General features: G+C 42.0%; 2 protein-coding genes across 2 annotated transcripts; both read left to right on the top strand.

Moving 5' to 3' along the window:
- The first annotated feature begins 5,569 nt into the window (after window positions 1-5,569).
- On the top strand, window positions 5,570-7,092 carry LOC306734118 (ankyrin repeat domain-containing protein 9). Its single transcript, XM_079215452.1, has one exon. It carries the CDS (start codon window positions 5,641-5,643, stop codon window positions 6,559-6,561), a length of 921 nt encoding a protein of 306 aa, XP_079071578.1. The 5' UTR covers window positions 5,570-5,640; the 3' UTR covers window positions 6,562-7,092.
- Window positions 7,093-9,692: 2,600 nt separating this feature from the next.
- On the top strand, window positions 9,693-16,011 carry olfcb1 (olfactory receptor C family, b1; the record flags this gene model as incomplete). The annotated part of the gene is made up of 7 exons (XM_079215710.1): window positions 9,693-9,901; window positions 10,886-11,177; window positions 12,169-13,011; window positions 13,221-13,436; window positions 14,484-14,601; window positions 14,740-15,665; window positions 16,000-16,011. 7 exons carry the CDS (start codon window positions 9,693-9,695, stop codon window positions 16,009-16,011), a joined length of 2,616 nt encoding a protein of 871 aa, XP_079071836.1.
- Window positions 16,012-16,220: the final 209 nt, after the last annotated feature.

The raw sequence follows: 16,220 nt of genomic DNA, 5'->3' as shown, positions 1-16,220 counted from the left end.
CCATCTGATCATATGTTGGAACAACCAGTATATGCTGTGTGTGATATACACTGAATATACTGTTGAATACGCCTCTAAGTATACGCATTATGGCCATCTGATGTATGTATGTATCAGTGGCGGGACGTCAGGGCCTTCTAAGCCTTTTCTGCTGGCCTAAGCAGAATAACAAAGTATACATTTGAATTTAAATTTGTTATTCATCACTTTTTTTGTATGTATATATATATATATATATATATATATATATATATATATATATATATATATATATATATATATATATATATACTATTTTTCCCTATTAGCTTATTTTCTGCAGTATATATATATATATATATATATATATATATATATATATATATATATATATATATGCGCTGCAGGCTGGAAGCAGAGCAACAGACGAAGACAGGAGCTGAGCAATGAGAAAATAAGCTAATAGGGAAAAAATAATTATAATACATGTAGTGTATTTGTGAAAAACAATTAAATTATAAAATAGATATAACTTTTAATTATAAAAAATAAAAATAAAATAAATTAAAGAATTAAAAAATTTAATTATTTAAAAGCTGTAACTTTGTGATTCTGTTTAGGCCAGCAGAGAAGGCTTAGCAGGCCCTGACGGCCCGCCACTGATGTGCATGCATGTGTGCATGCATGTGCAGTATATGTGTATTTCTGAATTGAATACATGCATACGTGTGTATGATGATTCAATCTCACTGCTGCAAAAATTATATATATGATTTATTTTCTAAATCTGCAACCTCTGTGGTTTGGGTTTGGAATCAGTTTAGGCACAAAAGAGATTGAGGTTGAGGGAAAGATGAGGGTGGTGGTTAAAATAAAAGATAGCAGACATGACAGCGATCAGACAGGATTCTTATGCACAACAGTCAAGCCCTCAGAGGTTCCAAAGAAATCTTTATTTTACTTTTGTTGACATATTCGAGTCAAAGGTTTTTACAGAGCGAATATTGGATCTCTCTTTTTATCATCCCATAAACTGCCATAAAAAAACTAAACAATTTCCACCATGATTTTAGTAATAAAACGCTGTATGAATGATATATGAACCAATCCCTCTATAAAAACCTTCAGAATATAGATTGGACTCAAACTGGAAAGTTTGGCGGCTGTAAGAACTTCTGAAGTGGAGATTTCTGGCTCAGAGTCTGAGAAAAAACTAATTTTGAGAAAACCCCCTTTCGAGATATGTATTGTCAAATGCCGTACATTTTGCAAGATTATTATTTCTAATAGAAATCACCATGAAACCACAGCTGCTTACTTATATTAGGGCATTTATTTCATCACAAGTTTTCTGACTTTCCACTCGTCAGAGATAAAGAGCGATGATACAGTTGCCAAGGTCCAAAAACGCTGAGGTCAATGTTTCCTCTTTTGTGGTGGATGTTTGCTTTCAAAGACAAATGTCACGCTGCAACGTTCACAGACCGGTGTAAACATGTGAGCCTGAATGAATGGACTCGCCATGTGTCCGTGCTTGTGTCGTCACAGACGCTGCTCCCAGATCAGCATCCTCGAACAGACACTTACCACACTGACAATCTGTCAGAGGTCGTCGGACTTCACATTTTAATTAGCGAGAGAATTAAAACGAATGCCTTTGCAAAGCCAGTCGGGACCCCCGGACAGATGCGCAGATCTCGCATTACGTTTCAAAGCGGGGGACCGAGTGGTTGTTGAGCCAGCTCCACGCTGACGTCTAATTCAATTGAATGGAAGAGTCTAATTACTGAGGATAAACAGTGAACGTGGTCACAGCTGAAACCCGTCACTGACCGCCCTGCAAATGCAAATTCAATCAAAGGCCCATCCAGAGACTGATGAGAGCCCGGTGCTCCAATCAAAGGGATCTTTTGATTAGAGAAGACCATTAGCGGTGGTAATGTGATTAGTCACGCGGAGATATTCACAGCTACACGGTCTGATTTCCGTGTAAGATACTCGTTTCAAATTCCATTGAAAAGATGTGCTTGAAAGTTCTTAAAAAAGCTAGTAAGTGGACCTTGAGTGACAATGTTTCATGCCAAGATAATCCACCACATCTCTTGGCCTTCCTCCCCTAGTAAGTGGACCTTGAGTGAAAATGTTTCCCTCAAGATAAATGTTCTTTGAAAGTCTTGTCGTTTCCTGAGCTTTCCACCACACATCTCTTGGCCTTCCTCAGCTCGCAAGTGGACCTTGAGTAAAAATGTTTCCCTCAAGATGAATGTTTTTTGAAAGTCTTGTCGTTTCCTAAACTTTCCACTACATTTCTTGGCCTTCCTCGGCTAGTAAGTGGACCTTGAGTGAAATTTTTTCTTTCAAGAAAAATGTCTTTTAGAAGTCGTGTCGTTTTCTGAGCTAACTCCTGGTCCTCTCTGATCTTTCTCTGGTCGTGCACTGGTCGATTCTCGGTTGAGAATCCACTGTGTTTGAGACCAAAAGTCAGAAGGACCTTGCATTAAGAAATGTTTTTGTCAAACCACTCATTTTCAAGGATGAACCTTCAAGCTCAAGTTTCAGTGCTCTGTTTTTCTTGTCTGTCCTCAACTGAATTGTTTTGCCACTTCTCTATCATTCATGTTGCGAGTGGTGCGGCCGCTTTCCCGCCCATACTGTGCACGGTAAAGAACCTATGAGGACAGAAACAACGAAGATAATAGAAAGAAAGAGTTTTTCTCCATATTTTCCAAGTCTGAGATTTAAATCAATCTCTTGTATCTTGTTTGTTTGATCGGTACACAAACGGCTTCCTCAGCAAACCAACATCCTGTGCTCTGTACTGAACACACACACACACACACACACACACACACACACAAACACAAGATTGATGTCTATCTTCTTATTTGGAAAGCAAACAGATGAGCCTGTTTCGCAGAATGTAAATTAACTATTTCATGAGAATGTGGTCAAACGGATGTCATGTACACCTACGTGACGAGCCAGACTACAAATACAAATGCACAATAACGTGTTTTTTGTTATTTTAGATAAGATATCCAGATGCAGATCACATGTGGAAATGGGGTCATTCTATTAACATTTGACTCATACGCTTATTTTATTACATTTTGCTTTGTATTTTTCCCGTTGTATTTCTCTGCAACCAATCTCTTGCATTATTCATTCCTTGACCATCCTGTGTCAGATGAGTCGTGATCCGTGTTGTTAGAATCTGTTCCAACTTTGCACCTCTGTCACTGTGTCTACAAAACACTGTAAGTCCACATTCAGTAAGTCACCACTGCCCCGGTGTGATCAAAGACCATTACTACACAGCTCTCAGGCTCTGTATACACTGTGCTGAAGCACACATAATGAAGACAGATACCGTCCCAGAGGAATTGGCTCTTGAAGAGAATATCTTTGTCCTCATCTTTAAAGGGGCAAATACCATTTGTAATGGATAGAAATGTGTTCAAATGTGCAGCGTGTGGATTTGTGACTTCATCACAGGTAACTTTGAGCGTTTCTATACAATCATTGCAATAGTTAATTAATTTATCGCTCATTACCATTGACAGTTAATATATTTCTGTAAATCTCTCAATCTAAAAATTGATACAGTATAGAAAACATGTACATGTGGACATACTTGCATGCATGACTGTATGATGGAGACCTTCATCTTTGAGCTGGTCGAGGTAGCGCTGAACATACTGTTGGCTCTTGTAATTTATAAGAATGCAGGGAAACGCATCCTTCGATGTATTCAAGACTAGAAAAGTCTTAATCGCTACCGGAACTCCTTTGCACACCCGGTATGTAACAGCCTGAAAAGTAAACGTTGACATTTTGTCACGTCGTTTGTTAGTCACGTGACTTGTTTGTGTCGTTAGTCGAGGGACTCGTTTGTCACTCGATAGTCAAGTGAGTCAGTCAAGTTTAAGGCTGTGTCCACACGACAACGTTTCCATTTTAAAACGAACATCTTTTAAAACATAGACGCCTGCGCTCGCTACTTGATTGGGTCTTAGCGGTCACCACGTGTCCTCGCCTGATTCGTCACGCTCCGATCACATGACCCTTAAAGAAAGAAAGCAAACAGCCGCGTCCACCAGCGAAAGTTTGACGTCGTCGTCGGTCCAAGCGAAGAAATCTCTGGTCCCTCTTTTCACAGTTGCCGTTCTTCCTCCGCAGTATTTTCTGCAACTAAACCAACTGCAGTGTGTAGAACATCTACTTCCTGTTTACACCATCACGCGCACACCCAGTGAACGTTACGTGACGTGCGCTTTCAAAGGTTGCCGTGTGGACGGAGATCGTTTTGAACAAAGCTTTTCTAAACCCTAGACACTTCCTTTGAAGGTGGAAGTTTACTTTGAAAGAATACTTGCCGTGTAATGAGTGGAAGCAGACACTCCGTCCCTGCCACGTCCAAAACTGACGTCATCTGACTGTATTAGTTACCTGCTCACTCTCAGTACCCTTGGTGCTTCTGCAATTAAAATCAATTTTGCAGAAACATAACGTGTATGTCTTTGTGCTTTGAGGTTTAAAGTGGACATGTTGCATGACGATGTTCCGACATCTTATATCAGTAGTGCAGGCAGCCTGCCATTGTTCTGCCACCAGAGGGCACCGTATCCTCAGCAGAAGGTTTGTGCTTGTGATTATTGTTCAGACACAGTTTATGTCCTCATTTATGAGAAAAAAAAAAAAAAGTTACTGTGTTGTTGGGCATATACAAATATTAATAAAGTATGAACTAAAGTAGAGTCTAGTCTCGTAGATCTTGTGCAATCTACACACTCATTTAAGACAATGTCACAATAAGGAGTTGAGGTTTTGGAATTACCTCATGTGGAATTACACTGAAGAATAAACTGAATAAATTTAACAAAATGTAATTAAAGTGAACGAATGTTACAAAATTACAGATTTAATTTGAACAATTAGTGGAGTATAGAGGAAGCTCTTTGTGAAAATGCTCATCATAAATTATATACAGTTATAAGTGTTTTAGTATATGAATTAAGCATTTTTTGGTGAATATGCTGTGCTTTTTGAGATTGTACTCATTTAAGATTAAGTATCTCAATTGTAAAAACATGACAACATTGGGTCTATTATTAATAACTATACTGGAATATGTGTTTGATCAAAACTAATGAAGCAACTAAAATATACAATATTCACACACAAATGTTGACTCTATAGCAGTACAACACAACCATCTATGTATCAACTTTATATCCAAATGATTCTAAAAATAATGTAACGTTCTGAAAACTCTCGGTTTCACTTCCGGTTCCAGCTATGACGGCGGTATTAACCCTTTGAAATATATTTTGAACACATTTGTCAATAAAGTTTCCGAAAACTCTTTTGACTTGATTGTGATATGCGCATGCGTATTAGCTCAATGCTGCAGAGAGAGAGAGAGAGAGAGAGAGAGAGAGATTTAATTCCGCAGCTGTTTAAGAGCGCACAGGAATGTGACTCTCTCTCTGTGTGACACTGACACTGTGGAGCCCGGGACCGGGACCGGGAGGCAGCCTCGCTGTTTCTGGAGGAAACTCCCCGGCTCTTGAAGCAATGGCTCCGGGAGCGATGAAGGGACGCAGCGTCGCCCGCTGAGGACGCAAGTTGTAACTCGGGTCGCCGCCTTTTGTCGTCGACATGGCGTCTCTCGACGTCGGTGCGGCGTCGGCGGCTCCGAGCTTTGAGGAGCATTGCGAGTCCTTCCCGCTGCTCTTTTACCGGGCCGTGCGGGACCTGAAGCCAGTCTGGATGCTGGAGGACATGCGCACGATGGAGACGTTTTACCGGCAGGAGGACGCCAGCCACAGGACGTATGCGCCATCGGAGGCGCTGCTCTACGCGATAGTCCACGACCACCAGGCGTACGCGCGCTACCTGCTCACCCGGTACACCGACGAGGCGCTGGCGAGGCCCGGGGAGCGCTTCTGCCGCTGCCTGTCCCCCGCCGCCCCGCACCTGGCCATGGCCGTCCGCTACGACCGGCGCTGCATTCTCGGCCTCATCTTGCAGGAGACCCACCGGAGAGCCGGCGCGCCCTCCTCCTTCTCCTTCTCCCGCGCGGACCGAGCCGGCTGCTTCCACGTGGAGGACGGCCGGACCCCTCTGCATCTGGCCTGCGAGCTGCTGCGACCCGAGGCGGTCGTCATGCTGCTGGGGAGCGGCGCGTCCCCGCACGCTCAGGACTGCGACGGCCTGACGCCACTGGACGTGGTCCTGGAGAAGCTCGGGGGCCGCGGCAAGGAGGGCCACGGCGCGCGTGGCCGGAGGCAGTGTCTGGACAACCTTCTCATGTTCATGCCCACGGTGCACTTCAAGATGAAGGGGGCCCTGAGCAGGGAGCCGGAGCGCTGGAGCGAGCTGCTGGGCGAGGAGACCTACTTGTACCTGACGGAGAGGAGGCCGGCTCCGCTGGCCCTCGCTGCCATGCAGACGGTCCTGCGGCAGCTGAGCCCCGCGACCTTCCCGGACAGCCTGCGCGACCTGCCCATCCCGTCCTCCCTCAAACCCCCGGGCCTGCTTCCCGTGACCCAGCGGGACGGGCACAGGGTGGTGCTGTAGCCTTAGTGTGACTTTGATGCATGCTCTACTATTTATGCATGGTGTGTGTGTGTGTGTGTGTGTGTGTGTGTGTGTGTGTGTGTGTGTGTGTGAACAGCCTGTCCAGGTAACACTTCATTATAGGGCTGCACAAATACACACTAACAGTCAGGGAACACATGAATCTCCAGATGTGACTTCATACACGGATAGCTCACTGGATTTACTGCAGGCTGATTTTAGTCGTGAAAGAACCAGGGAATAAACAGCCATCTTCTTTTCTTTTCTACTAATCCAGACATTAATGAGCAGTTTATTTGTTTATTTGTCTAACCTCATGCTAAAGTGTTACCTACTAATACCACTGCTGTTTAAGCCACTGCATCATATCAGAGGCATGACACGTCTACTGTGTCTTATTTGGGTTTTATTTTAATGTAGTGTTAGAAGTGAAAAGAAAAAAGTGATCTTATAGATCGTTTGAGAAACAGTCAGGTGACTTTAAAAAATATTATCTTTGGATCACATTCTTTTTAAATAAATAGAAATCCAAGTGTTGATCTAATGTTGTCTTTCTTGACTCCATGAATGCCACTGAACACTTGTTGACACAAACAAAGGAAGAAAACAAACCATTTTTCCAGAGCTTTCTACCACTTATAACAGAGTAAACTCTCTATGAAGCCCCAGTGCATTACAAACATACTTAGAATCTGCTTATAGCATTCATAATGCTCTATAACACATTATATAGTATTTTATAATGACGTATAAGGTCAAGCTTCATAATTGCATAATGTATTAATATTCTCATAGTTGTAATACTTGCATTATAATCACAGTAAAGTAGACACAAAACATTGTTATATTTATACTTATACTCCGTCTATTATGATACTTGACTATTATGACGCTTTATAAATTGTGTTGTAAATCATTACAAATATTGCTGTGTGCTTATAACTATAATGATAAAGTGCTATAATCAGATTATAACGCGATACATGTATGTTTGCATAGGTTTCTATAATAATATAAGTTTCAGACATTATGCTTTCCATATGAATTATGCTTACCTGTAGGCCAAACTAATCCCATGAAAGAAATAAGTAGCTGTGGACACCTTGTGTCCTCCCAATGACCTTTTAATGTATTTGTGTTTTAGTTTATTCTGGTATGAGAACCAACATAAACAACACATTACCGTGAAATAATGGGCCTTTGACCTATTTGTTAGTAGGAATACAAAAGGTGCCTTTTACGCCTCACCCTCCCCATGATTAGCTCAGTTCTTTGGGGTTCGTGCTGTTAGGTTGTGGTTCCTAAACTCTAAAAGAAACACTAACGAGTCCACAGCAGTCCGCAATTTTTTTCACGATGCAACGATGAAAAGAGGAGATCAGACGGATAAAAAAAAAAAAATTGCGTGGGATCGGGCTCAGCAAAGCCGTCAAACAGGAGGCCGGTGAACGCTGATCACACAACGACGCTTTTCATATCTAATAAACACAAACTATTAAAGATATTCCAGATCTTTCTGAGCTTGAGTTGTGTATCATTCAAGACCTTAGCGTCGCTCATAGGCCGTCCACCAACCGAAGAGCTGACTGTGTTTCCCTACCCCAGGTCCAAAGGGCGTGTCACCCTCATTTTCTGTCTAGAGAGTCTGTGCCCATCTTCACACAGATCTCCAGCAGATCACTGGAGCTATGAAGTCCCCTTCATGTGCAACATGTTTGGCTGTAATTTGCCTGCAGAGGGTAGTGTTGTCCAAGACTTTCATCACAAAGAGTCCCTCCATGTCGTGATCCCGCAGAAATACAAAGCTGTGTATTGAGTTTCAGAACAAAACATGAAGACACCCACTGGCTTCATTAGATAACTTTTTATTAATTAATTAATTTAGATTTGGGCAATTATTATGTGTAATCTGATGAATGAAGTCAACTATACAACCTGAAGTGAACCTCCACACATTTTTGCTCTAATTTAGACTCGTCCCTTGTCCCGCCGACTTCAATCAAAGAGAGACCATTCACACACAAAAAAACATGCTGACACGGGAAAAACCAGGCCGTTGTCATTCCATGGCATCGAATTTGAAACATTAGAAGGAAAAAAAGTAAAGCAATAAAAAAAACTGTTCATATTCACTTAATGCACAGTTGCATAGGATAGCTACGGAGATAGAAACACAACAGTGCTAGTGAACCTGTGATTTCTGCATTTCGCCACTGTGCTGAAATTTGAACTCCTTATTGAGAATTGTGTGTTAGTAATTGTCAAAAGAAAAAGTGGGTGAATCAGATGTCAGACAAATAAAGACTCTTTGACATCTCTCTTGGCTGATTTTAGGTGTCACGGATTGATCACCTCCGTTTAGTTAAATCATTTCTGAGAGTTTGGCCTAATGTTTTGGTGCCGACATCGAGGCAGCGGCGGCGGCTGCTCTCCACCTGAGCAGAGACACTCTCCCTCTGGGTGTGTTGTAATCAGAGCTTCTCGGGCCGCTCAGTTGAACCGGGTGGACCGGCCCCCAATGACCTCAAACAGGATTAACAGATATGGAGTAACCCTGCAAATTTTTTTATTTATTTTAAACGGTGACAAAAGTGTGTTTGGAAGGAACAGACGGATATTAGTAGAGATAAATTATATTTTTAATCAAATGTATGTCGTTCCACAGCAGTATGTGGAATGCGGCCTTTAGCCTGCTATCTTGTCAAGAGCACTGGGCTCCAACTGGGCTTCAAAAAGCATATACAAATAAGATTGTTTTCATGAGCGTAAAAGCCAAATATATATATATATATTTTTTTTTTTAATTGGTTGACTAAACATTCATTGTGACGCCCACCAGTAAGGGCCTCAGCAGAACCCTGGATCTCCCTTTGGGAACCACAGAAACCGTCCTCCTCGTTACACCATGCATCGCTTGAGTCATTGACAGATACTCTTCGGTACTTTACTTTCTTGCGTCAAAGGAAAGAGGAAGAGGATGACACTTGATGCATGAGACATTCTTTTCAGTGCCGCTCGAAAACAGGTTTCTTTGCACGTCACCGAGTCTTGCACCACCCAAAATCCACATGAGAGAACAGTGTTCATCAACAGCAGAAGTGGGGTTATTTTTCCAACCTCGGCCATTCAGGATGTCGATGTGTGGGCCGCCGTGCAGCTTCTTCTGGACCCTGATCATGCTGAGCAGCATCCCGGCCCATGTGCACGGATGTGACTTTGCTCAGTCGGCGTGCGGGGCTCAGGCTCCCGGGGACGTTGTGATTGGTATTATGCTGCCGTGTCATAGTAAAGTGAAGGCTCTCCAAGAGCGGATCAGACCCGAAAACTTCTACTGCTCTGAGTGAGTACAGGAAAATTAGATGGTCTTAGTATGTCCGTCAGGAAGCATATCTTTCATTTTAAGTGTGTGTGTGTGTGTGTGTGTGTGTGTGTGTGTGTGTGTGTGTGTGTGTGTGTGTGTGTGTGTATGTGTGTGTGTGCTTTTATTAAGATAAAATAAGATAATCCTTTATTAGTCCCGCAGGATTACAGCAGCAAGAGACACATAGTAAAATAAAAAATAAAATAAAAATAAACAGTAAAACAGTAATAGCAGTATTTTATATACAAACAGAATAAAAATGCATTAAACATGTATTTATATTCCACTAGTAATTAAAGTGGCCAAAGTGATTGAAGTGTTATTATTCCCCTCATTATTATGATTTCTCCCAAACTGTTTCTCATACGATATTTTTTTAATCCCCCCACAAATATGTTTGCATTTCATACAGCTATATTAAATTATTAAAAAAAAAAAAAAATGCACTAATGTGACTTCATTCATGTGGAAAGGCATAACCCACTAGGATAATTTTAATAATTATGTGATAGGTGTTAGTGTAATAAAAATCACCTTTTCAATCATTGCTATGTTCCTAATATTTCTTATTTGAAGTATACAGTATAATTTTAAAAGGATATATATCAAGGAAGTCAAACTGATTCAGCTGTGAAAATAGGTTACAAATAAAATGATTACCTCCTTCCAACCTCTCAAGTACCACTATTACATAATGTTTTACCATGGTATGGCTCAAAATCCACAAAACCAGCCTGAAAATGAAGAAAAATCGAACATTGTGACCACGGTCGAAGTCGTCTGATGCAACGCTATGATTGGCCAGTCCGCATTTGAGAGGCGGGACCTAGGTCTGGGTGCGGTCTGTGATCCTGAAGAATTTCATAAATATTTCTCATCTTCAGCATGCAGTATTCTGAAGACAACCCAAAAATGTCTTCCAGATAATTTAACTTTTTTTTTCCTCCCGGTACATTTTTTCAGTTTTGATCATGAGTCCTTTCTGAAAACCTTGGCTGTCATCCATGAAATTGAGGTGATTAATGCAGCAGGCTTCCTCCCGGGAGTGCGTCTTGGATACTTGATGTGCGACACGTGCTCCTCCGCGAGCAAGGCGCTGCAGAGCGTGGGCCACATGCTCGAAATCAACGGCTCCCTTAACGTGATGTGCGACTACACCGACTACAGGCCCCGGGTCAAGATTGTTCTGGGAGCTCTCTACTCTGAGGTGTCCATCGCCGTGGCCAAGCTGCTGAATGTGTACATGGTCCCTCTGGTAAGCCACAAATACTTTCTGATCAGCAAATACGTTTAACTGCCAAGTATTTAGTGCATTTATGTTACATTTGTGTTAGTTAGCCTCGCCCCATGACACAAGCTGGGACGTTTGGTCACCGAATTGTATTGTGAAAAGTAAAAAAGAAGAAAAAAACACACACACACAAAGTTGGTCTGCTGTGTTGCATTGCCTCTGGTACAATGAGGAATTTATTTGAATAATTATTTTGAATATATATATATATATATTTTTTTTTTTTCAAGCGCACAGTTTTGGTTAATGCCTTGCCTTAATGTTAACCCATAAGAACCCAGACCCATGTCTCCTTCAAGGTAAATTATGGGGGACATAATACAGACTAAATAGACCACGTAGAACACATTTCTGACATTGTTTTCAAAATAGTGTTAAATATTTGAAATGTTACATATAAGTCACATTGGGCTTTAATGGTAAAATAAATTGTATTAATAATTACATAATTACAACATGATTTTTTGGTTTTTATTTGTTTTAATATGCTTTGGATTGAACGATATAAAATATGCGAGCTAAATATTATTCAATCAGCCAAATTAACTGAGCAGATCATAATAACTTTTTCGTATTGTGCATATATGTCACACTGGCTTCTTCGTCTGGGTTCTTCGACATTTTTAGGTTAACATCCCGATGTGACGTATGTGTCACAACGATTTTAAGTCATATGCCATATAAGTTATATGCCAGGGCTTCTTGTAATTGTTCCAAAAGTCCGAGCCCATTTAAAAAAACATCACACTAGAATGAACCGAACCATGGCTTAATTGGATCCGGACCGTGGCGGAAGTGAAAAGTCCAAACAAAACGATGTAGGTGTGAAAGTCCCCTAAAATACACTTACTGTTGTCAGTGTACATGATTTTCTAGGCGGATATTTGGGGATTGAGGGGACTTTTGGGTGCAAAATAAATGTAATTCTAATTATTTTTTATAATCTTTTTCTCAGCTGAGCAGCACATCATCGGCACAAGGCCTGAGTAATAAGCTGCGCTTCCCAGTTTTCATGCGCACTATTCCCAGTGATAAGCACCAGACCAAAGCAGTGGCCGAAATCATGCATCACTTCGGCTGGAACTGGGTCGGAGTCGTGTACGGGGACGACGAGTACGGCAGTGCGGCTTACCAGAGCTTCCTCGGGGATGCTGAGGCGAGCGGTGTGTGCTTGGCCTACCAGGAGGTGGTGCCTCATTATCTCGATCATTCGCTCAGCATACAAGGTATCAAGCGGGTCGCCGAGCAGATCCGCTCCTCCAGTGCCCAGGTGGTGCTGCTGATCCTCAAGGCGGAACTGGTGGAGGTCCTCTTTCAGGAAATGATCAGGACCAACACAACAAGGATCTGGATTGCCAGTGATGTCTGGTCCAAGAGCAGGACCCTCGCCCAAATGGAAGGCATCAATAAGGTCGGGGACATCTTGGGCTTTACATTTTTTTCAAAAAAGAGTAAATCATTTGATAACTATCTCAAGAATCTGACAGCAACCCCAGGAGGATACAACCGCTTCATCGAAGAATACAAGAACCTCCGATTCAACTGCAGCTCTGAATGCTTCTCAAGCAAGCCTCCATCGTATTGTCCCTCACCTGAACACCTGAGAATGAAATCGACCAATGCATGCAACTTCCTGTATCCCCAAGAGCAAAATGATGACTATCTCGTAATGGCGCATGATACAAGTAAGACTTTCCTTACCAAAGTAGCAGTGTGGGCCACGGCAAACGCCCTCAAAGAGCTACTAAAGTGCGACAGTTCATCCTGCTCAGGAGAAATTAATTTCCCACCGTGGAAGGTGAGAATGGATATCAACATCAGATGAGAACAGATTTTAAATTGTGTAGCTGCCTTATAATTTAGGAACAACAGCGTAATATGCATTTCTATTCCCGTAAAATCCTTGTGAATAACAGTTTAGGAAATTGGATGCAAAGGTCACCAATGTTAGTTTAATTAATGTAAAAGGACCCATTTCAATTGACATTCTACCCTTTTGCTTTGCAGCTTCTTCAGGAACTGAAGAAAGTTAGGTTTGAGTTGGACAACTACAATTTCAGCTTTGACAAAAATGGTGATTTTGAAGGTTTTTATGATCTTGTCGTGTGGGAACCGGATGGACACCACAGAAAATTTCAAAAGATTGGAAAATACCATGTCGTTGAAAAAGAAATAGAGGTCGATGTGAAAAATGTCATCTGGCTTTCAACAGCCAATACCACGGTAAGACAACAACGTGTTGACAACAGTTACTCACAGATTTGATTGCTCTGGTAGTCACTGTGTATATCCTAACACAGGACAGAAGGTCCGGGGGCCATCACCTCATGCTGTCAACTGCTTTTCAGACTATAAAACTGACTATAAAAGACTATAAAACCCCTGAACCCATGGATTAGGACGTTTTTAAGGGATTATTGCGCTTTGAGAAACTACAACAGGCCAGTTGAAACCTCCCTCTCAAGTTGATCAACCTGTTCGGACGCAGATCGGAACGCTTTAGCCTGAGTTTGCTACGCACGGCTTGCAACTAATTCCAATATAAACATAACTGTGTTTTTATTAGGCGCTGAAGTAGTATAGAAAGTAAGGTAGTCCACACAAGATGGTTGGTCGAGGAGATGGTTGAGTCATACAAACACAGGACTTTCTCCCAGGAGAACCGCTTTTTTTGTTTCCTGCAAAACCAAAAGTTGTAATTTTGTCCTATGAGTAGCTCTTTTTCTAAACCCAACTAATTGGTACTTTTGCTTTAACCTGAACTTCCAGAGAAGATGGAAGTTTTATTTTGAAAAGATGCTAAGTGATACGCAGAGCTGCAGTGTTTGACCCATTGAGTTGAAAATATGTTGTCACTTTATAATATGAACAACTGATTGTAACACCATGAATACAGTCAGGAGGGGTTTTACAGATTTAGTTGTGCATGGCCTAGTTTGTTTGACGTATACTGGGGACCACGAGTATCCTGACCAGTAGGAATGTGGGAAGGAAGTCTGTCATTTGATAAAACAATTTGTTGATCAGACATCTCATTTCAACAACTAGGGCTCACTTTAGGAACACAGGGAAGCTGCAGCTGTTGAATGCTAACTAAGAATGTCTACATTTACAGTAGTAGATATTCTTATATTTTTGACTGATACCATAAACCCCAGTAAGCTGCAGATTTTTATAACCAAGTTTAATGGAACAAAGGCCATGAACAGACTATCTCCCTCCAGACTCCTCAGGCCCAGTTACTCTGGTTCTCTCATTTTGCTCCCTCAGATCCCTCAGTCCAGATGCTCTGAGCGCTGCGCCCCCGGCTCAGTGAAGAAGATCCTGAACATCTACTGCTGTTACAACTGCACGCTTTGTGCGGCGGGGACCTTTTCAGACGACTGGGGTAAGAAGACTCATTGACATGAATAATGCTGTCCACATTAGGTTTATTTTCAACGTAAATTACTGGCTGCTTTTAAAGAAAATTAGATTTCTCGCTAAATAAACCATGATTACGCCTAATTGTCATCTTCTCTCACAGATCTTCATACCTGCAAAGCGTGTCCCAATGGAACTTGGTCTCTCAAGGGTTGGGATCGGTGCATGCCGAGATCTGAGTCCTACCTGCGATGGACAGACACTCATCCCATCATCATGATTGCAGCCGCAGCCTTTGGCATCTTGCTCTTGTTTGTTATCTTGATTGTCTTTTTAGTGTATAGAGATTCCCTACCTATGAAAAGAGCTGAGGTGAGATTGTCTTGTGTTATGATGGCCGGTCTGTCGGTGAGCTTCGCAAGTGTGATATGCTTCATGGGCAAGCCCAGTGTGCACCTCTGCCGGGCCCGCCAGGTGATGTATGCCATGGGCTTCACCCTCTGCGTGTCCTGCGTCCTCGTCAAGGCCTACCGCACCTTCCTGGCTTTCCTTCCCTTCGGTCAGATGACATGCCGCCGACTAAACAAATTCTACAAGCCGACTGTAATCGTCATCGTCATAACTGCCCTCCAGGGGATCATCTGTATTCTCTGGCTTATCTTTGATTCCCCTGATATTAATCCCACACTTCCGTCCCCTCAAAGCATGATCAGACTAATCCAGTGCAGCGAAGGTCCCACATACATAGGCTTTGGCATTATGTTAGTCTACATAGCTCTGCTGGCATTGGTCGGCTTCCTCTTGGCCATCAAAGGCAGGAAGGTTCCGCAGGAGTTTAGTGAAACGGGCTACATCATCTTTAGCATGCTGATGTACTTGTTCGTATGGGTGTGTTTTATCCCTGTGTACATCACCAGCAATGAAAACGCCTCTCCCGTGCAGGCTTCAGCCATTCTGGTGTCCACTTATGGCATCATCTTCTGCCATTTCTTACCCAAGTGCTATGAAGCACTCAGGGGGTCAAAGACGGAAACGCTGGAGAGGATTCTGAAGAGATGGGAGGTCATCGCCACTCTGAAACTTGATTCGGTGACAGACGTTGACATGATTTCACCCTCAGTAAAGACAAACAGGTTTTCCGTATCAAGTACAACAAGTATATTGAGAAATGAGGTCAGCCCTATAAATTCAGAGGTGTTCATAATTGAAAAGATGCATGACAATAGGAAGCAGGAAACAAAATTGTGGAGACGTCGGAGTATATCCATCTAAAAGGTTCCGAGGAAATTTGATATAAACTGTAGTGATATTTTACGATCCAATTTCCCCTTTTAAAAGCCAATATTTTGTCCGATCTTTGTGCTGTAAATCCAAATTAAAATGAGTGCTTTTGCTCTAAGCTGTTGTATTCTCCAATGTACAGACAACCAAATAGGACTCTTGTGTATTGTATACAATAAAAGTAATATTAAAGTAAAAATGCTTTTTAAAGCCGAAGTGAATTGTTTCCATCATATGTGCATCCTTTTCCGTTCATCGTAATCCAGTAAGTCAGCTTTGTGTTAAAAGAACGTTCCTTTTGTGGGAAATTACTGTTTTTCAGGAAGTTCCATATGTATGTATTAGTACACATGTACATGTAAG

The sequence above is a fragment of the Taurulus bubalis genome (assembly GCF_910589615.1).
Source record: "Taurulus bubalis genome assembly, chromosome: 3".
NCBI classification, from domain to species: domain Eukaryota; kingdom Metazoa; phylum Chordata; class Actinopteri; order Perciformes; family Cottidae; genus Taurulus; species Taurulus bubalis.
Note: the sequence above shows the minus strand (reverse complement) of the source record. Positions and strands in the feature narration are given on the sequence as shown.

What these genes read in the sequence shown, in the direction of transcription:
- LOC306734118 (XM_079215452.1), top strand. Translation starts at nt 5,641, where the DNA reads ATGGCGTCTCTCGACGTCGGTGCGGCGTCGGCGGCTCCGAGCTTTGAG.